At 38.7% G+C, this 22,225-nt stretch overlaps 1 protein-coding gene across 2 annotated transcripts in view; it reads right to left on the bottom strand.

The window, feature by feature from the left end:
• The window catches only part of CDK6 (cyclin dependent kinase 6), a 236,182-nt gene that overhangs the window by 54,787 nt on the left and 159,170 nt on the right, over positions 1–22,225 (bottom strand). For both annotated transcript variants that reach the window (XM_058296973.2, XM_058296974.2), the window contains one exon: positions 18,052–18,161. In XM_058296973.2, the coding sequence (XP_058152956.1) occupies positions 18,052–18,161 (110 nt within the window). The remainder of the gene's footprint in view (positions 1–18,051; positions 18,162–22,225) is intronic.

Here is a 22,225-nt window from a genome sequence, read left to right as displayed (position 1 = left end):
TTTACTTCCTCTTACCAGATTTTAATTGTGCTACTGTACTTCATTTCCTTATGATTCTTTATCTCTCATCTCTTTCTATCTCAGTCTGCTGTTCTTACATTTCAGAATGTTCAATTCTGTTTGCTTTAGAAAGAAAGTCTTCTGGCAGTCTTTCCAGTTAGTCTACTAATTTTAGAAATTTTCTTCTAGTTTTGTTAATCATATTCAGAGTTTCGTATATATTTTTTGAGCCTTTTGCATGATGTTACTTCAAAAGTCACAGGAATTTTTCCCATTTAGTTATTAGCTTTTTAAAATTCTTCTAAAAGTCTGCTAGTCAATACTATGTAAACGTTATCTTGAACCCATTCTGTAAACATTTATTGCTATCTGAATAGCGCTTAATCAACTCTAAGAATCTAGCATGCTTTCATCTAATACTGCTCTCAAGTCTCCCGTGTTTCTGTCCTTCACCTATCAAATATCCCATTTTTCTTACCCCCGAGGTCTAGGTATCTCTTTCCACCTACATTTTTCAGGGATTTGTGATATCTCATCTGACAGAAGAAAAGATGTAACACAGGTAGCAGAGGATAAAAAATACTGTGGACAATGTGACAGGAATAGTAATGGGAATAGCTGCCCAAATTTCAAATTGAAATCAAGTTTGCATTTTGAAACAAGAAGGAGCGGGGGAGGGAGAGATTTACCTACCTATTTCCAGGTCATATAACAAACCTGAGTCACCAAATGGATTTTTCAATTCAATTCTGGCTAAATGGGAATTCTTTCAAATAATTTTGATAATCATTTCAATGCCATCCTTAGTTTTTGGTGCAGGTAGGATGTTTCTGTCCTAAGCAAGAAATTGGGAGATGGGCAGCTGGGGCGCAACAAAATTTTAAACTAAAAGATCCTAATATTTTTAAATGTGTTTTGATGGAGGGCTCAACAGAGGTAATGCAACAAGAGGTTGTTATTATGCAATCTGTATAAAAGGTACCAGTTGAGAGAAAAAAAATAAGAACAGTCTAAGCATTAACTAAGTTCAGCGTCATTTTTTTACTGGGGCTATATACCATTTAATCTAGTGTCTTTGAAATTAACTTTATTGGATGCTGATGCCTAGAGAATTCAATATGGTTCTGAAAAGGAAAACAGATAAAGCAACTGGCTTCCAAATTACTTCTGTATATTGAAATATCCATATGTAAAATGATTTCCAATTAAACAGCTGGGCAACATGGCTCAAACATATCGGCAAGCTCCTGATGTTTGATTTCCAAAGTTTGGGATTTCCTCCCAGGTTTTGGACTGATAATTTTCAGCAAACCCTGACTGTGCCAGTGATAAGAGAAGAGCTGGTAGTAAAATCTAATTTCCACTGGAAATCTGCCATTTCAAATTGTTCCCTGTGATATTTCTATTTGCAAGTCAATACAGTCCACATGTTTCTAGCTGTCTCTGTCACACCTTTGTTTCTCTTTCTCATATTAAGACTTTGTAAAATGTTTATAAGAAAACCAGAAGAAGATTTTGAAATACTTTTATAAGATTCCTGGATTTAAAAAAGCACACATGCACATGTAACACAGCAGCCCTAAGCTAAGAGCCTTTAATAATACCGTTGAGTAAATTCTAACTCCTGTAAACTTAATTTAGCAAACAAAACTGGAGCAACAAAATAGAAACCCAATACTGCCACATATTATCAGAGACGGCATAGATATAGGAGGTCATGCTGAGTGCTCTCTATTTCCCATAGTTAAAATGGGAAGGGGCGGGTAAGAGAGGGAAAAGGGGGCGGGAGAAGAGAAGGAGATCAGAAGGAGAGAAGAGAGGAAAAGGAGAGAAGGAAAATTAACTAGCAATATCTGTTATATCTATAAAATATAATGCCCAATGTTTCTCAGGTAAACCAAATGCTAGATCTCATCATCAGCCACCATGGGAAACCCAGAAGGAAGGCAGAACTTCAGTGCAAAATAACGGAGCAAGGGGATCACACACACAAAGACCACCCCACAGCAATGGGCCTCATGGAGTTTCCAACAGATTGTCACTGCAACCTATTATTTTAGTACGAGGCCTAGTAGAATCTTGTCACTTATTTATCTTACTATTTGTTGCTATTTAGTGCCTTAGTGGAAAGTAATTTAGGCATATGATAAAATCTCAGGATTTTACATTGATATGAAATGCCTTGTTGCAAAGGCAAAGTAAATGCTGAATCATGTTTTGAAGGAGTTACCAAGGCCAGACTCAATTCAGTCAGAGGTCCAAGTTTCAGCTAAAATAATTTTGTGCAGGCCTTGTACTTTTTATATTGTAAGGGTGAGAAGTACTTTGCGTTCATGAGAGCAAGGAGACAAGAATGAGAAGTTTACCACTTATTGAAGAGTAGGCTGGTTAAAAAAAAAAAAGATTAGTCTGGGAAGAACTGGCTTTCAGTATTTAAAATATCTACTTTCTCTCTCTGTCAGTGTTTTATAATTAAAAATGGGTGGCGTCATGCCTCAAATCAAGTATTTTTACCTGACTCAATGGTTGAAAGGTAAGATCAAGAAGACCTGAGACTGCATGACCAGGTAGACCTGAGATTGGTAGTCTATTTCTTCCCCTATTTACAGAGGAAGAAGCTGATGCAAGCAAGGGCTTCCAGAGTTGTTTCAGTGAGTGGATTCAGAGGCAAATCTGAAGTGGAGAAGGATGAGTTCTAGCGAATAAGAAGGAAGGAGGATATAAAGAGAGAGCCCTAGATTCTATATCTTGTTTGGAAGGATGATCAGAACACAAGAATGCATTTTTCTCCAAGCCTAGGCACCATGGAATGCTGCAGGATGATCTTTACCCTGCCTGTGCACTGGGAAAAACTGGTCTAAATAACTGCTGGGGATTTTCTCTTAAGATAATTTGTTTTTAACTGACAAAATGAAGGTCATTCCTTCCCTATTGTTACTCAACCGATGAAAAGGAAACCCGCAGTGAAAGGAGCCTCTTACACTTCAAACCAAGCTTAACAACAGTTTTTATACAAACTACCATGTTCACACATGGTTTTCCCTTGATATTTTAAAACAGAGGTACAAGAGGTAGCCAAGGCCTACACAAGAGTTACTGTCTTGTTTTACCTTTAACAACCTTTCTTAATCTTTGACAATCTCAATCCTACTTCCCACCTTACACTGAAAACAGTTTACTTGAAAATTTTTGGAGGATAATTTTGTGTAGCTAGCAGAATAAATGCATGGTATTTGACCCTGTAATTTCACTTCTGGAATTTACCATACAGAAATTCTTGGATAAATGTTCCACAGAATAAGCATGGCTGATAATAGGACAAAAACCAACCAACCAAGCAACCAACCCTAAATGTCCGTTAATAGGGAATTAGTTAAATAATGAAACAAATAAACTGACAATTATTCAGCAGTTTAAAGGTACAAGTGAGATGCCTATGTACTGACATGGAAAGAGGGCCATAATGTATTAAATAAAGTGAATAAAACAATGCACAGAAGAAGTGTATAGGATAAACCCATTACTATGAGAGAAATTTATAGGTATGTGTATGTATATATGTATGCAAAAACACACATATAGACAACTGAATCTGCAACAATGAACATATCCAGAGGGCTAGATTTGGAAGGTGATTTTGGATGGGACTTCTGTACAAATAGACTATTTTACTTTTGGTTAAAAAAAAGAAAGAAAAAAAGCTAACAGGCATCTAGATCCTTTAACTTACTCCTTTCCTCAGCAATTCTTGTTCCTGAAAGTGGCATTGTAGAGTAAGACACCACAGAAACAAGCATTTAAAAAAGAGGACATATTGGGGAAGATTTGTCAGTGATGATAGGCTTGCAGTTGGGTGCTCTATCAAGACTAATTCCGGGTAAGTGGTTGCATCACCCTCAGTTCAGTGTTAGTTCAAGATACAAGGACTCCAACGTCTATAGCCCCCACCCAAACTAAAAAAGACAACAAAGGAGATAGAAACCAATAAAGTTATGGTAAAAGAATACTGACTGGTTTTCTTTTCCCTTTCCAATAAATGGAAAGTTGGCCTTTTCTTATCTTTTTATTTTATAGTTCAGATCTGCATTGTCCAATCTAGTACACCTGCATCATCTGAGCATTTAAAATGTGGCTACTCTGAATTGAGATGTTTTATGCTAAAAAATAACTCGTCCTGAAAATCAGCAGGTGATAGAGTTAACACTGGGGAGAGGGCATTGTAAGAGGATGGTAAAAAGAAGTTGAGAGGGAAGCAGCTATGGCTCAATCAGACAAGCTCCTGATATGAGAGGCCCTCAGTTTGCATCCTGGGGCCTCCTTGAGAAGGCAGGCTTGCTGGCATGTTGCGGAGCACCGACTGGCCCACAGACGCCTTGGAGAGCCGACTCAGCAAGGTGATTCAACAAAAAGAAGGGAGACAAGTGAGAACACAGAAGAGCCTACAGCAAATGGATACAGAGAGCAGACAGCAAGCAAGCAGCAAGGCGGGAGAGGAAATTAAAAAAAAAAAAGAAGTTGAGCGGCTTTGGCAGAATAATGCCCCAAACAGCAGATGGCCAAGAATATCTCAATTGTCTTCTCAGGGAGTACAGAGCATCTATGGAAAAAGGCCTGTTTTTAGTTACCTTGAAAAAGAGCCTGGGAGGAAACGTTTAGGGAAGCAGGGAAACTTGTTGCCACAGAACAGGGATTCTAAGAGGCATAGTAGAAAGGATTAACACAGAGAGAGAGAGAGGAGAGTCAGGCAAAGGGTTGTTGGCTGCTCAGAACAGGGATGGCACAGGGGAAAAAACAATGGACGAGTAATTGCTGTTAAGAGGGAAGCAATGTCTTGGGAAATAGGCGGGAAGGGTGTGATGGCAGAATGGTAGAAGAGCAGTAAGATAAAATCTAGTTTGTGGAGAAGACCATAAAAAACGTAGACCCAGGGGGCCAAATCTGGGGTGGCAATGGGTTGAGGTGCTGGAGGGCTGCAGAGCTCAGGGGAAGGCCAGGCCTCACAGCAGCTTCTCAGTATATGTCATGATAACAGGTCTGTTTTTCAAATTCATGTTAAAGATACTCATTATGATTAAAAAAAAAATCAAGATCGATTGTATTAAAAGTATTCAGCTCTAATTTGGAGCTGTCCTGTATACACTGTCCAACTAAGAGCAGTCTCTTTCCTGGGTACCATTGTGGATATTTCCTAGTTCAAGGATACACTCCCCTTTAGTCCTTCCCATTTGACCGGCTCTTTAAAGAAATAAAAATAAGGCCTAGGGGGAAGCAGGCATGGCTCTGCTGATAGAGCATCTGCCTATCATATTTAAGGGTCCAGGGTTCGATACCAAGGGCCTCCTGACCTGTGTGTTGAGCTGGCCCATGCGCAGTGCTGCCACATGCAAGGAGTGCCGTGCCACGCAGGGGCGCCCCACACACAAGGAGTGTGCCCTACAAGGAGAGCCAACCCATGTGAAAAAAAAAAAAAAAAAAAAAAAAAGCGGAGCCCACTCAGGAGTGGTGCTGCACACATGGAGAGCTAACGCAGCAAGATGATGCAACAAAGAACAGATGCAGTTTCCTGGTTCCACTGAAGGTGCAAGCAGACACAGAAGAACAGACAGCGAGTGGACACAGAGAGCAGACAACGGGGATGAGGGGGTGGGGGTGGAGATAAAGCAATAAAATAAATCTTAAAAAAAAAAAAAAAAGGCCCAGGAAGATATTCAAGAAGAGATAAGAATCGAAAGTCCCAGTGCTCTGGTTTCCACACAAGTGTTCTGACCTAGCCTGAGGTGATGGGCTTCCTCTCACAGTTGGACTAGCTTTCTAGTGCTTTGGTGTCCTGTCCCAGGCAGCCGGTTAAGGACATAGTTTCCCCAATGTCACCAAAGAGAGTGCTCAAATATTGGGAAACGCCAACAAAGTAACCAATGGGAAAATTGGCAAGACAGTCAGTGACATTTTAAATATATTTGCTCATGGACCACGCAGCCACAAAGGATGGTTTTACTGTCACTTTCTCAGCTACTGGGTGTTAATTCATAGAAATCATGACGATAAGCCTAGAGAAGCTACCATACAAGGGGCAATATAACCATGAAGTGTTGCTTGTTTCCTTCTAACAGTGACTGTATTTGTTATACTCTTCCTGGTGGCATTTGGCATTTCTTAGCTAGGGAACAGCAGAGCTGGCAACTCAGAACTTCTAAGTATTACTATCTGTTTACCAGAATCTCCATATTCAAAGAACTTGCAGCATGTTTTATTTTTAAAAATATGCATTTTTTTTTATGACTTCACTGTAAATTGCAAACTCCATAACTTTCAAACCACAGGCATCAGTGGTCCAGGACCACAAGGCAACCAACAGATACCAGAATGTTCACTGTGAATTTAGTTTATTATGAAGTAAAAAAAACTTGTAATTAGTGGGATTTTGACTTTAAAATTCATCCATCCATCCACCCCATCACATCTTTTAATCTGGATAGTTCACTACTTATTGAATTCACAATTTTTTTTTAGTATTAAAATATAACAATGTGAAATAAAGATGGATTATCCATGGATGAAAAGTTAAATGGAGGAAGATAAAAAATATAGCTCTTGTCCATTGTGTAGAATGTTTCTGTAGACCAGTATGGATAATTATTAAATGCAGATAATAATGACAAATGGTATTTAAACTCCCTTGCTCTTTATCAGCCATCTGCCCTCAGACTCTTTTTAGTGAGTCATATTTCCTACATATTCAGTTTTAGAACAGAAGGCATGTACTTTCTTAATATGACAGAGAATTGGTCAACTTTTCCAGTATAGTAAACATGGGAAATTAAGGGTATTAAAGTGTGGTCTGCTTGACATCTCTAAAATATCACTGCTGCTATGTTACAACAATGCACAAAACATTCCAAAAATACATATGGCTTCTTAGGTCAAACAACAGCAAGGGCAATAACATGGTATCGTAGAAGAACAAAATGCTACAGAGTCACATAGCCATTTAATAACAGTGTGATCATGGATAAACTACCCTCTTTTTGGAAGACTCTGGACCATTATCTGTAAACTCTGGATAACAGCCTTCACAATGTGGGCTTAATAAGATAGTGCAAATGAAAGGCCCAACCTTGGTACTGTCCCACAACAGAGAAGTGTTAATTCCCTTTGCTTCCTTTCATTTTCCCTAGGTCATAGAAGATGGTGAGCCTTACTGACGCAAAAATTATTCTTCCTCAAGAGTTTTTACATATCTAAATAAGTTGTGACTTCTAAGGAGGTTAATCCTGACTTCTAGGCTTCTACTGAGAAGTCTTTCTTATGCCTTGAAAATGGTCTTCTAATCATACCCACTCAAAGTATCCTATTCTTCTTCGTGGCAGTTACCGCAGCTCTAGTTAATTAACTGATTGTACAAGTAATGCCTCTTTCCTCCACTAGGATTCAAATTATCCCTAGAGAAGTAAGTCCAAGCATATAGTAGTGACTCAGTAAATTATGTGTAATCTGAATGAAAACACCCTGTTACAGGATTTCTAACTTGTTACACACACCACTTGTGATATAGGAGATGATTTCAGGGGTTGAACATGGACCAAGTTTTAAAAAAACTGTAGTAGTTATATATTTGGCTCATCAAATCTGATTTTATATATTTTTGCATAGGATGCTGCTAAATTTGAAAAATGTATTGATTTAGCATAGTTAAAAATTAAATCATGGCACAGCTAGTATAAGAAAACAGCTAAAGCAAAGAAGGTAATAAAGAGATGATGAAAATTTGGTAATTACTGCCTTAGTAAGAACCCAGAGTAGACACATACAAAGATTCCCTGACTTAGGCTTTAGAAAGTCTGTCTTTTAGTCTATGGCTTATGAATTCTCAGCTGGGCACTGCAAAAAGCAGGTCAAGACTGGGGATTCTGGCAAGATGGAGTAGAAGTAGTGTGGCAGGGCTCAACTCTCTAACAATAAAAACAGAAGAAAGGTAAAACACTGTCTGAAGGAGCTGTTTTGGGGATCTGCAGACAAGGAGAGTGCTGCACATCATCAAGGAGGGTGAGGGACAGAGAGACAAGCCAAAATGAAACTGTGGGTTACTATCCTCACAGCTGGCAATGGCATCCATTCCCCACCCTCAAGGAAAAAAGCCTGGGTAAAACCCATGGCTCACTGCAATCAACTGAGAGGGGAACAGATGTCTTCCTCCCAGGGAAGAGAGAGGGTGTGGAGGAGGGTAGAGAGTGGTTTCTCTTCAGTGAGTTTGGCCAATAGAGCCAGTTTTGAGTTTCAGCTCTAGCCAGACCAGAATCACAGACAAGTGGAGGTTGAAAGAGACATATCCAAGGACTGATTCACCAAAGAGGGCCAAGTGCTCATAGGCTGGGAAAGTGCAGGAAGAAAAACCGCTTTTCGGACTCTCTCATGTCTCAGACCCCTTGGATTCTGATCTGCACCCAATTAGTGAGTCCCTGGCCCTATTCTAAAAACTTAAGTGGGGCAAATTTAAAGACATAAAATAAGTTGAACCAAAAATCAAAGAAGAGCCATAAAAGAAAACAACTAGTAAAGAGACAGAAACTGATTGCCATAGTAAATTCATCAGCAAAATCAGATGCCTAGATATCAATAACAAAAAAATTACAAGTCATGCTAAGAAACAAGAAGACATGGTCCAGTTAAAGGAACAAACAAAAAATCCTGATGAGACAAAGGATTTAAGACAACTAACCAATGATAATCACACAATCTCAAGGAATTGAAGAAAAATATGGCTGAACGGGTAAAGGATATTAAGAAGAAACTGGGGGAGCAAAAAACAATTAGAAAGCCTAAAAAGAAAAGTAACAGAGCTTAGGGGAATGAAAGACACAAAGAATGAGATTAAAAATATATTAGGGAAATGGATGGGGCTCAACTGATAGAGCGTCTGCCTACCATACGAAGGGTCCAGGGTTCGATACCCAGGGCCTCCTAACCCATGTGGTGAGCTGGCCCACCTGCAGTCCTGCCATGTGCAAGGAATGCTGTGTCATGCAGGGGTGCCCCCGCGTAGGGGTGGCCCACGTACAAGGAATGCTGCCCCACGTGAAAAAAGCATAGCCTGCCCAGAAGTGGCACCACACATACAGAGAGCTGACACAGCAAGACGATGCAACAAAAAAAAGATGCAGTTTCCTGGTGCCGCCTGACAATGCAAGCGGATACAGAAAAACACACAGCAAATGGACACAGAGAGCAAACAACGGGGGAGAGGGGAGAGAGAGAAATAAAATTAATTAAAAAAAAATACATTAGAGGCATATTACAGCAGATTTGAAATGGCAGAAAAATGAATGACTGAAATCAAGGGCAGAACATTTGAACTTGAAAAAACAGGAGAATATAAAAAAGAAAAGGAAAAAAATTGAACAGAGCTCTCAGGGGATTAAATGACAACATGAAATGCAAAACATACATGTCACAGGTGTCCCAGAAGGAGAAAAGAAAGGAAAAAGGGAAGAAAGAATATTTTAGGAAATAATGCCTGAAAATTTCTCACCCCTTAAGAAAGACTTAAAATTCAAGAATGACAATGCACAACAACAGAATAAATCCAAATCTGAGGCATGTATAATTCAGAATGACAAATACCACTGATAAAGAGCAGCAGGAGAAAAGCAATGCATCACATATAAGAGAAACTTGATAAGATTAAGTGCCGACCTCTCATAAGAAACCATGGAGGTGAGAAGACAGTGGAATGATGAATTTAAGGTACTCAAAAAGAAAAACTGCCAGCCAAGAAGTTTTTACATGGCAAAACTGTCCTTCAAAAATGAGGGTGAATTTAAAGTTTTCGAAGACAAACAAAAACAGAGAGTATGTTACCAAAACTTTAGCCAGAGCAATTAGGCCAGATAATGAAATAAAAGGCTTGCAAATTGGAAAGGAAGAAATAAAACATTCACTATTTACTGATGATATGATCCTATATCTAGAATCTCTTGAAAAATCCACAACAAAGCAACTAGAAATAACAGATGAGTTCAGCAAAGTGGTAGGATAAAATATTAATATGGTTCAGTTTCTGGACTTTCAGAAAGTTGACTGATTAGAAAGACATGGGACTCTCTTTTCTTCCAGAAAAATAATGAGAAGACAGGCAAAAATGGTTTGGAAACAAATGGTCTAGGGTTAGGACACCAAGGGAAAGGTGGACACCATCCGGAAGAGAGAGTGGCACAGGAAAAAAATCTCAACAGAAAGTCCTTGAGTAGAAGCTGCATGAGACAAAAATGGCAAAACTGAAGGGAGAAAGAGCCATCTCTACAATAATCATTGGAGACTTCAACACCCCACTCAAATCATTAGATAGAACAGATAGACAGAAGATCAACAAGGAAACAGAACTTGAACAGTATGATAAACAAGCCAGACCTATTTGACATATACAAAACTTTGCATTCTAAACTAGCAGGTTATACATTCTTGAGTGTTAATGGATCTTTCTCCAGAATAGACCACACATTAGGTCACAAGGCAGGTCTAAAAAAATAGTAAAAAGATTGAAATTGTACGCACCTTCTCATTTCATAATGGAATGAAACTGGAAATCAGTAAGAAATGGGAAAGGGGAAAATTTGCAAATCTGTGGAGGCTAAACAACACACTCCTAAAAAAATCAGTGGATCAAAGAAAAAAGAAAAAGCTGAAATCAAAGATCTAACTGAGCAACTGCAGAAACTAGAAAAAGAAGATCAAAGCATTCCCAAGGCAGGCAGGAGGAAAGAAAGAACAAAGATTAGAGAAGAAATAAATGAAATTGAGAACAAAAAAAGAAAACCAACTAAACTAAAAGTTGGTTCTTTTGAGAAGATCAACAAAATGGACAAACGCTTAGGCTAGACTAACAAAGAAAAAAAAAAAGAGAGAAGCTGCAAATAAATAAAATCAGAAAATGAAGGGGGAAGGGAAGTTATGATTGACCCTACAGAAAAAAAAAGGATCATGAAAGGATATTATGAGAAACTATGCCCACAAACTAGAAAACCTAGATGAAATGGACAAATTCCTAGAAATGCACAACCTATAATGACTCTACAAGAAATACAAGAACTTAACAAACCAATCACACTTAAAGAGATTGAATCAGTTATCAAAAATTTCCTAACAAAAGTTCAGGACCAGAAGTCTTCACAGGTGAATTCTACTAAGCATTGAGAGGAATTAACATGAATTCTGTCTAAACTCTTCCAAAAAGATGCAGAGGAGGAAAAACTACCCAACACATTTTATGAAGCCAACATCATCCTAATACCAAAGTTATATAAAGACTCTACAGGCAGCAGACTTGGCCCAGCGGTTAGAGTGTCTGTCTACCACATGGGAGGTCCATGGTTCAAACCCCAGGCCTCCTTGACCCGTGTGGAGCTGGCCCATGTGCAGTGCTGATGTGCACAAGGAGTGCCCTGCCACGCAGGGGTGTCCCCCGTGTAGGGGAGCCCCACGCGCAAGGAGTGTGCCCCGTAAGGAGAGCTGCCCAGTGCGACAAAAGTGCAGCCTGCCCAGGAATGGTGCTGCACACACGGAGAGCTGACACAACAAGATGCCGCAACAAAAAGAAACACTGATTCCCATGCTGCTGACAACAACAGAAGCACACAAAGAAGAAGCAGCAAATAGACACAGAGAACAGACAACCAGGGTGGGGGGCGAAGGGGAGAGAAATAAATCTTAAAAAAAAAAAAAGACACTAAAGAAAAGAAAATTGGGAAGCAGATGTGGTTCAAGTGATAAAGCTTCTGTCTACCATATGGGAGGAGCTGGGTTTGATCCCTGGGGCTCCTGGTGAAAAAGAAGAGAAACAGTGCCTGCATGGTGAGCCAGTGCCTGTGTAGTGAGCAGAGTGCCTGAGCAGTGAGCCAAGTGCCCATGTGGTGAGCTGAGTGCCTGCGTGGTGAGCTGAATGCCCACACGAGTGCCTACTCAAGTGCCCACATGGCAAACCAAGTGCCCACATGGTGAGCCAGTGCCCTTGCAAGTGAGTCATGCAGCAAGATGATGATGCAACAAGAGAGAGATGAAGGGGAGAATCTTAAGGTGAAGTGCAGCAGAGACCAGGAACTGAGGTGGTGTAATTGACAGGGAACCTCTCTCCACATCAGAGGTCCCCAGAATTGAATCCCAGTTAATCCTAGAGGAGAAAGATGAGAAGACAAAAAAAGAAGAAACAGAAACAGAAGATCACACAGAAAATGGACACAGACAGCAAAAACAGTAGGGTGCGGGAGGGGGAGAGGAAGAGAAAAAAACACCATGTATTCTTAAAAAAGAGAAATTACAGACTAATCTCTCTAAAGAACATAGATGAAAAAATTCTCAAAAATACTTGCATATAGAATCCAATAGCATTTAAAAAGTACATAAAAAATGTACACCATGACCAAGTGGTATGCAAGAATGGTTCAACATAAGAAAATCAATTGACGTACTATACCACATTAACAAATTGAAGGAAAAGTACACATACGATCATCTCAATTGATGCACAAAAAGCATTTGACAAAATCCAGCATCTTTTCTTGATAAATATTCTTAGAAAGATAGTAATAGAAGGAAATTCCTCAATATGACAAAGGGCATATATGAAAAATCCACAGCCAACATTGCACACAATGGGTAAAGGCTGAAAACTTTCTTCTTAGATCAGGAACAAGACTAGGATACCCACTGTCATCACCACTGTTATTCAGTATTGTACTGGAAATTCTACATTGAGCAATTAGACAGGAAAAAGATATAAAAGGCATCCAAGTAGGAAAAGAGGAAGTAAAACTCTATTTGCTGATAACTTGATCCTATATTTAGAAAATTCTGAAATGTCTTAAGACAAAGGTATTTGAGCCAATGAATGAGCTCAACAAGGTGGAAGGATACAAGATGAACACACAAAAAAATCACTAATGCTTCTGTGCACTAACACTGAACTATTTGAGGAGGAAATAAGGAACAAAAAATTCCATTTACAATAGCAACAAAAAGACTCAAATACCTAGGAATCAATTTAACCCAAGATGGGAAGCGGACCTGGTCGAATGGATAGGGCATCCGCCTACCACATGGGAGGTCCGTGGTTCAAACCCCGGGCCTCCTTGACTCGTGTGGAGCTGGCCCATGTGCAGTGCTGATGCGCGCAAGGAATGCTGTGCCATGCAGGGATGTTCTCCGTGTAGAGGAGCCCCACGCACAAGGAATGTGCCCCGTAAGGAGAGCCACCTAGCGTGAGAGAAAGTGCAGCCTGCCCAAGAACGGTGCTGCATGCACGGAGAGCTGACACAACAAGATGACGCAACGAAAAGAAACACAGATTCCCAGTGCCGCTGATAAGAATAGAAGCGGTCATAGAAGAACACACAGTGAATGGACACAGAGGACAGACAACTGGGGTGGGGAGGAATTTAACACACAAAATACAGGACCTATATTCAGAAAACTATGAAAGAATGCTGCCCCCCCCCAAAAAAAAAAAATCAAAGAAGACTTAAATGAAAAGACATTCCATGTTCATGGATTGGAAGACTAAGTATCATGAAGATGTCAATCCTACCCAAACTGATTTACAGATTCAATGCAATACCAATAAATATTCCAACAGCCTATTTTACAGAAATAGGAAAGGCAATTACCAAATTTATTTGAAAGAGAATGTATACCCATAGAGCCAAAAGCATTCTAAAAAGGAAAAGTGATGTGGGAGGACTTTCAGTACCAGACCTTGAAACATACTACAAAGCTACAGCAGTCAAAAAGCATGGTATTGGCATAAACACAGAAATATTAATTAGTGGAATAGAATTCAGAGTCCAGAAATAAACCCTCACCTCTACAGCCAACTAGTATTTGACAAACCTGTCAAGCCCATGTTAAAAGAACAAAATAGTCTCTTCAACAAATGGTGTGGGGAGAACTGGACATCCACATCCATGTTATACCTTAAACAAATATTAACTGAAAATGGATCAAGGACCTAAATATAAAGGCAATACCATAAACTGCCTAAATGAAAATGTAGGAAAACATTGTCTAGATCTTGTGGTAGGCAGTGTTTCTTAACCTTAAACCCAAAGTATAAGCAACAACAACAAAAATAGATAAATGGGACCTCCTCAAAATTAAACACTTGGCCCCTCATAGGACTTTGTCAAAAGGGAGAAAAGGTAGCTGACTCAATGGGAGAAAATATTTGGAAATCATATATCTGATCAGGGTTTAATATCCATGATATATAAAGAGATAAACTCAACAATAAAGAGAGAAATACCCATTAAAAATGCGTAAAAAATCTGAATAGACATTTTACTAAAGAAGAAATACAAGTGGCAAAAATGTATACGAAAAAATGTTCAAGACCACTAGCTATTAGCAAAATGCAAATCAAAATTACAATGACATATTATTTCACACCTATTAGAATGGCCACTATTAAAAAGTCAGAAAATTACAAGTGTTGGAAAGCATTTGGAGATATAAGAATGCTTTTTTACTGTTGGTGGGAATGTAGAGAGGTATGGCTGTGGAACACTGTTTGCCAGTTCCTAAGGAAGTTTAATAAAGACTTGCCATGTGACCTGACAATACCGTTACTAGGTATATATCCAGAAGAACTGAAAGCAGTGAAATGAAGAGGCATCTGTAAACTGATGTTCATAGTAGTGTTATTCACAATTGCCAAAAGATGGAAACAACCCAGGTATTCATTAACTGATGAAAGGATAAACAAATTGGGTGTATACACAACAATGGAATATTATGCAGCTCTAAGAAAGAATGAAGTTGTGAAGCATATGACGTGGATGATCCTGGAAGACATTATGTTGGTGAAGTAAGCCAGACACAAATGGACAAATACTGTAAATATGAGCTATTATGAATTAGATATATTGCATAAACTCATGGAGTTAATAATAATTAGAATACAGGTCACTAGACAATAAAAAAAAGAGGATGGAAAGCTGAGGGTTAATTTGTGCAGAATTGGTAAAGAAGTTGTTTATAAATCTTTGGAAGAAAATAGAAATGATGTGTGTGTAACTAGCAGAACTAATATATGGGTATGCCATGGTTGAAAATGAAAGTCCAGAACATGTATATTGCTAGAAGGAATGCTAAAAAATGTTAACATGGGACTGTATAATTTAGTGAAACCTCCTGTGAAATACAAATATTGGTAATATTGAATATATAGGACTGTTTTTAGAAAATATTAACACAAAAATCTAGAGAAAAATTAATAGAATAGCAGGCAAAGCATACACAGATTGAGAGGTGATTAGTTTTTGTTTTTTATTTTTATGATTATAGGAATGAAAATGCTCTAATAATTATTGAGTTATGAATGCATGACTATGTGATTATAATGAATACCACTGACTGTACACATTGGATAGATTTATCCTTTATTAATATGTATCAATAAAATAGATTTGTTAAAAAAAAAAAAAGGAACACGGTCTGGATTCTGATATTGCTTTCATCTCTTTTATTTCTCAATTTACTACCTCTGTGCAGGACTCAAGGAGAGGAGGCAATCTCTTTATACACATTTGAAAAGTCGATGAGTCTCTACCCAATATCTCACTCTTCCAACAAATTGAAGCTAAAGTTTTGCCACTATTGTCAAAGGAGTCTTTCTCTGGTCCTCCAACATTTGAGGCCCCCTTCCCAGGAACAATGCTGGGGTAGAGAGAGGAGTATTCCCGCTATCTTGGATGGAACACAGAAAGAATTTTTCCATGACACAATGTTATAAATAGAGAATATGTTTTGGTGCATTAGCACAATTAGAATGATGTTTCAGGATTCTACAAACTAGGCTGGGAACTGGATTACCAATAATATTTTCACTTCCGTGGGAAAATGTTTCTAATGCTTTAAAAATGAAATTCTGGTCACAACTGTTCCATTGGTGGGGACTGCTTATACTGAAAAACAAAACAAAACAAAACAAAACAAAAAACACACACACACACCAAAAAACCATTTCCTTACTAGTGAATATTCAAATCTACACATCTTAAATTTCATCTTTTTTTTAGCATTATTTAAAAAAATGCTGGTTTTAACATCAATTATGGCTGGTATTCAAAATCTGTACTACTGAAAAATAATTTATTACCCAACTCCAGGCCAAAAGAAGGACTTCATATTTACATTACATTACATGTAAGGGTAATAATGCGTAAGTGTACTTTCAATAAACATTGCTCAGCTGTACCCAGTTATTCCTGGGGTAAATTGGAATGACCACCCCAACTCCCATCTTGCTCTACTGACAAATGATCCTGGTTCTGACCATATACCTTTAACCCAGTGTTTCCCACAGTTGCTGAATAAAAATAATTACCTGAGGCACTTTTAAAACAAGAATCCTGGCCTCAAACCAGTAATGAGTCAGAATCTCAAGGGCGAGGCCTGGGAGTTGCACTTTTAAGAAGTGCCCAGGTGATCCCTGCCATTCAACCAATGGTTCTCACAGCCTGTTTATCAGGATGACCTGGAGAAGGGCTTGTTAAAACACAGGTTGCTGTGCCCCACCCCCAGGAGTTCCGATCCAGGAGGTCTAGGGTGAGGTCTGAGAAGCTGCATTTCTAAAAGTCCCAGGTGATACTGAGGCTGGTGGCCTGGGGACCTCACTTTGAGAACCACTTATTCAGATGGGTTGGGCAAGCACTGCAGCTGAATTCAGTATTACTTTTCCCCTCTCCTTCCTAGTAGAAAACTAGTACTGGATTTGAAGCACCAAGGCTTCCTTCTGAATCACATCCCAGCTACCTTCTAGCTCCTTTACCTTACACAAATAAATTTACCACGCCTTCTTGGTTTCCTCTGAGCGTTAACTAAGGTAACTTAAGGGAACAGATTTGTATCTTTCCTTGGCACACCATAGACCTGCGCTAAACATTTGTGTACTCTTATTTCCTTGCCATGATCCCCTTCTGGACTCTTCCATTGTAAGCTACAGATGAATTAGCTGAGTTGTAGAAACAAATCCGCACACATATTACATGTACAAAGCTTTATTTGGTTACAACAAATAAACAAGAAATGATTGACCATTCCTTCTCCTTGTGAGTAAGCTATGAAAGCAGCTATATTTTTAATGTGTCCAACGTGAACATACTCAACTTCCCAACACATTTTCCCCAGGGAAATAAAAAAATAGAAAAGAAAAAAGAGATTAGATTACAATTAGTTCCCTGTTTAATTTTGACCAGGCTGAACCAAGGTATGGATCTTTACTACACTGTTTGGCTATTTCTTGTGACTTGAAATCAAACAAAGTGAATCAGAGATTTCCAGTGTCTGCGGGGTCCTGGAGGTCTCACAGTCCACCCACCTACTCTATGAATGCCCCTGGAAACATGTCACATGTGGGGGCCCAGCCTCTTCTGGACACACAATGAGAGAAGGCACTATTTTCGCAGACCCTGGTCATCTCTTTGGATAACTGTTCCCTTCTGAGTAAAAATCTTTATTTCTATAATTTCCATATCCTTAGTCCTGGTACTGCCCAACCTAGTGCCCCAATTATGTATAACCTCTCCTCGACATGACGGCATTTTGAAGTATTTAAAATAGTACTGACACCCTCCTTGCCAATTTCCTTTTCAAACCCCCAATTCTGTCTTTTCAACTATTCTCACCATCAAAATTTCCATATATTTAACAATCCTGCCCTTCTCCCATGGACAAAGTCCACAACTTAAGGATATTCCTTCACTAAAAAAAATACCATAATATGCTGCATGCTTACAATGTCCTGTCATCATTGACAAAAGCAAACGTAAACTGTAAGAACACTGATGTGCTCTTTTCCAAAGTTTCCAAGAGCTGGAAGCTACAGTCCTACAAAACTGCATTGGGGCACTGAGAAGGCAATTTCATGATAGGCCTGGAAGTGATAGACTGAAAAAAGTGGATTTGTTTATCATAACCCTACTTGAAATAGAAATGCTATGCTGCCACTCCAAAGGTCCACAGTCTCTTTCCAAGGAAAAACAGAGTGAAACAAAAGGTATTTCTTACTTTCTACGAAACATTTCTGCAAATATGCAGCCAACACTCCAGAGGTCCACGGGGGTGGCATAGCTGGACTGAAGCAGGACTTCTGGAGCTCTGTACCACAGCGTGACGACCTGCAATGGCAAGGAGATCTGAGTGTTACTGAGGAAGACCGCTGTCTACTTAACCCTTCATCCCAGGTAGTTTAAGGCCAAGATCCAGTTAGGAAAGAACTCCTATAAATCATTTGGGGACCCTGACATAGAAGCAATAAGTAAACAGTACTCATTGCTGACCAGCCAGGAAATTACATCACCACCACAACCTGGGTTCCCACTTTAGACTGTGCATCAGACTAGGATGGCAAATAACAAGTTTTAGAAAGAAAAGCAGACTAAAAAATTCTTATCTTAAAACTATGATTGTTTTCTTAGGGGGCTTAAATATATATACACATACATACATCTATACATACATACACAAACATGGAAAAAAGGTGATGGCAGTGATCCCAGCTCAATTCCTAGGTCAGTATTATTGGGAAATTAGATAATTCCAGTGGCTGCTGGATGGTGACCCTGAAGCCTACAGAGCACCCGGGATAAGTCAAGCTGCTTTTATCATGAGATGTGGGGAATCAAACAAAGTCCCCCTTCAGTACCACCCTTTCAGAAAACAAAACAAAAATAGGGAAAAACTTGAGAGAATATGCACCTATAACTGTTTAGATTATGTGTAAAAAAATTAATCTGGGAAAGGGATTTCAAAATGGTAGGAATACCATTTAAAAAGAGCAGGGTATAATAACAGATGAAACAAACAAACGTGTAATTATTTCTTCGAGGTTGAAAGGTGAGAAAAACACATTAACTATAAAAATGCTAGATCTAGAGTATATAGGGGTTTTTCAAGTGTTTTTTTGGAGCAGGCCAGATATTTCAGGGAAGCCTGAAAAGAGGATGTATTGTTTAATGTTAGATAAGAAGTTCACATAAATCTATTATATAAGCATTTTATATTATTCAGATCCCTTTTATCATTATTTTTTCTAACTGTATTTTTGTTGAAGTCTATTAAAATTTCCTGGAATTCTGCTTTATGTATTTTGATACTATCTTACTTGGAGCATAAAGATTGTGGTAGCAAGTCTCCAAAAACGGCTGTCATTTTTCTTCCCTTGAATCTGAGTTGGCCTTAGTGACTTGCTTGTTTAATAGAATACAGTGGAAGCAATGTCCTGGGACTACCAAAGCTAGGTCATAAGAAGTCTTACAGCCTGGGCCTTTCGAATACTTGCTCTTGAGATGCTTCTTATTGGAAGCTGGCTGCCATGCCCTAAGAGGCTCTGGATGACAGCCAGAATCAACTACCAGCCATGTGACTGAGCCATCTTGAACATTTGAGCCCAATCAATAACCCAGATCACTGCAGCCCCTGCCAACATCACACCAAGCAGAACTGCCCAAGCTGAGTCCAGTCAACCTGCAGGCTTGTGAGTGATGATAAGATGTTGTTTTGAGTTCTGTGTGGTTATACAACAATATCTCACTTTAAAAAGATTCTTAACAGTATTTGTTCCCCTTCTTGATATTATTTTTTCCCCTGTTTTTTTTTTTCTTTATTAAAGAAGTTGCCAGTTTACAGAACAATCATGCCTAAAATACAGGACTCCCATATACCACTCTATCATTAGTACCTTGCATTGGTGTGGAATATTTGATATACTGATGGAAGCACAATTTTATAATTGTACTATTAATTATAGTCCATGGTTTAACTTAGGGTTCAATGTTTATGTAGTGCAGTTCCATGGCTTTAAAAAAATTGTATCCTATTACCATATATATAACCTAACATTTCCCCTTTTAACCACATTCAGATATATATATTTCAGTGCTGTTAATTACTTCCACAATGTTGTGCTACCATCAAATGTTGATCACATTTAACAGGTTTTTACTTTTGATTTGCACAAGTGGCCAAGTTTTGTTTAAGGGATTGCTGATTGTTACCTCGTGGAGGGATGGCTATAATATAACAAACAGAAAAGAAAAGACCCACAATACCAAAACAGTATTACTCCAGTTATCATTTGTTCCAATATCTCTCCAGCATCATTTCTCACACTACTCACATGTTTGTTACACCCTAGTCACACACTAGACTCTACCACTTGTTCTCAACCCTGACTGTTCTTCAGAATCAGTTATAGGGCTTTTAGAAAAGTATGGGGATCTAGGCCTTATTTCACCCCCAATGAATTAGATTACCATGGATTAAGGGCCTTGGTGATTTCTTTCTTCTTTTATGTTCTTCAGGTAACCCTGATACTTGGCTAGGGTTGATCACCATTGGATTTTACAAATATACTCTACAGTTTCTGCCCCCGTGCTATTGTTCACGCTATTCTCTTCATTCCCTTCTCTAAATGTGGAAATTCTGCTTGTCCCACTAAAGGTCCAGCTCTGATGCCATCACCTTTCTGATCCTACTGACAACCTGAAAATCATACTTTATAACAGAGTACACAAAATGATTAGCTTCCAAGGACATGGACCTGATTTTATCAATGGTTATGTCTGTAAATGCCTATCACAACACTATGCATGGATCAATATGGGCTTAACAAATATCAAATTAAAGACATTAAGGCAATCATTCCTGGAAAGATAATTGGACAATTTTCAATCCCCCGTATTCCTCAAAAAGAAGGCACTATTTTTGCTAAGAAGAGTATCTAATTCTTTAGTTTTTAGTTTAAAAAGCTATTGCTGCTTTATTAATATTTCTAGCTGGAGGAATGCTTCTCTGTTTCTCTACTACACTGTAAACAGAAGTGCAGGTGCAAACTGTCCATGAAGTTCCACTCCAGTGGTTTACAGACATACGCAGGCACTGTGAGGGCACACATTTATCATCTCACCCCAATTCAAAATAAACTCTAGCTTCACTTGAGATGAAAACTTTAATCTGAATACATTATTATTTTAAACTCCTCTAAAGAGACTGTGGTTTCTGATTGACTACTCTTCCTAGAGAAAAACTTCAGAACTATCTTCATTTTCAAAACTTTAATCAGTGATACTTTTTCTGATCATCAAATAATGTTTATACATTCAAAATAATAACAAGAACAAGGATGTTCCCTTCTATTCCTTGTGAAATTTAGTTACCACTCAAAATGCATAGTGAATATTTAATAAAATATTTTAACATGTCTATTAATAATGACCATATGATCTTTCTCCCTTACTTTATAACAATACATAAACTACATTAACAGATTTCCTAATATGGTACCATTTTTGCCTTTTTGGAATAAACCATACCTACTTATGGTATATTATTCTTTTAATATACTCTTGGGAAACGGACTTTGGCCCAGTGGTTAGGGCGTCCGTCTACCACATGGGAGGCCCACGGTTCAAACCCCGGGCCTCCTTGACCCGTGTGGAGCTGGCCCATGCGCAGGGCTGATGCGCGCAAGGAGTGCCGTGCTACACAGGGGTGTCCCCCGCGTAGGGGAGCCCCACGCGCAAGGAGTGCACCCATAAGGAGAGCCGCCCAGCGCGAAGGAGGGAGCAGCCTGCCGAGGAATGGCGCCGCCCACACTTCCCGTGCCGCTGACGACAACAGAAGCGGACAAAGAAACAAGACGCAGCAAAAAGACACAGAAAACAGACAACCGGGGGAGGGGAGGGGAATTAAATAAATAAAAAAATAAATCTTAAAAAAAAAAAATATATATATATACTCTTGAATTATATTTACTCATATTTATTTAAGATACTAACATATTTATAAATGAACTGATCTATTATTTTATCTTTGTGTTCATTTTTCGTGCTTTGATTTCAGGGATATGCAAGCTTTCCATTCTTTTCTATACTCTGAAATTGTACAAATGACATAAGAATAATCAGCCCTTTAAAAGTTAAACAAACTCACCTGTAAAAACACGTGGGTCTAGACTGTTTTCAGAAGTATATCTTTAAAAATATATTGAATGTCTTCTTAGTAATTGGTCTGTTTAGGTTTCAACCTCTTTTTGAGCCAATGTCCATAAAGATAAAGGATTTTTGTAGGGCAATCTTATCCTCAGGATTGGGGAATAAAATATGGACTAGAGTGGACTTACTGGTATTCTATTATAGACTTTTGTGATTCTAGCAATGGAAGAAATTATATCACTGATGTG

The sequence above is a fragment of the Dasypus novemcinctus genome, chromosome 5 (genome assembly GCF_030445035.2).
Source record: "Dasypus novemcinctus isolate mDasNov1 chromosome 5, mDasNov1.1.hap2, whole genome shotgun sequence".
NCBI lineage: Eukaryota > Metazoa > Chordata > Mammalia > Cingulata > Dasypodidae > Dasypus > Dasypus novemcinctus.
The sequence above is the reverse complement of the archived record's forward strand: the minus strand, read 5'-3'. Positions and strand labels throughout refer to the sequence as shown.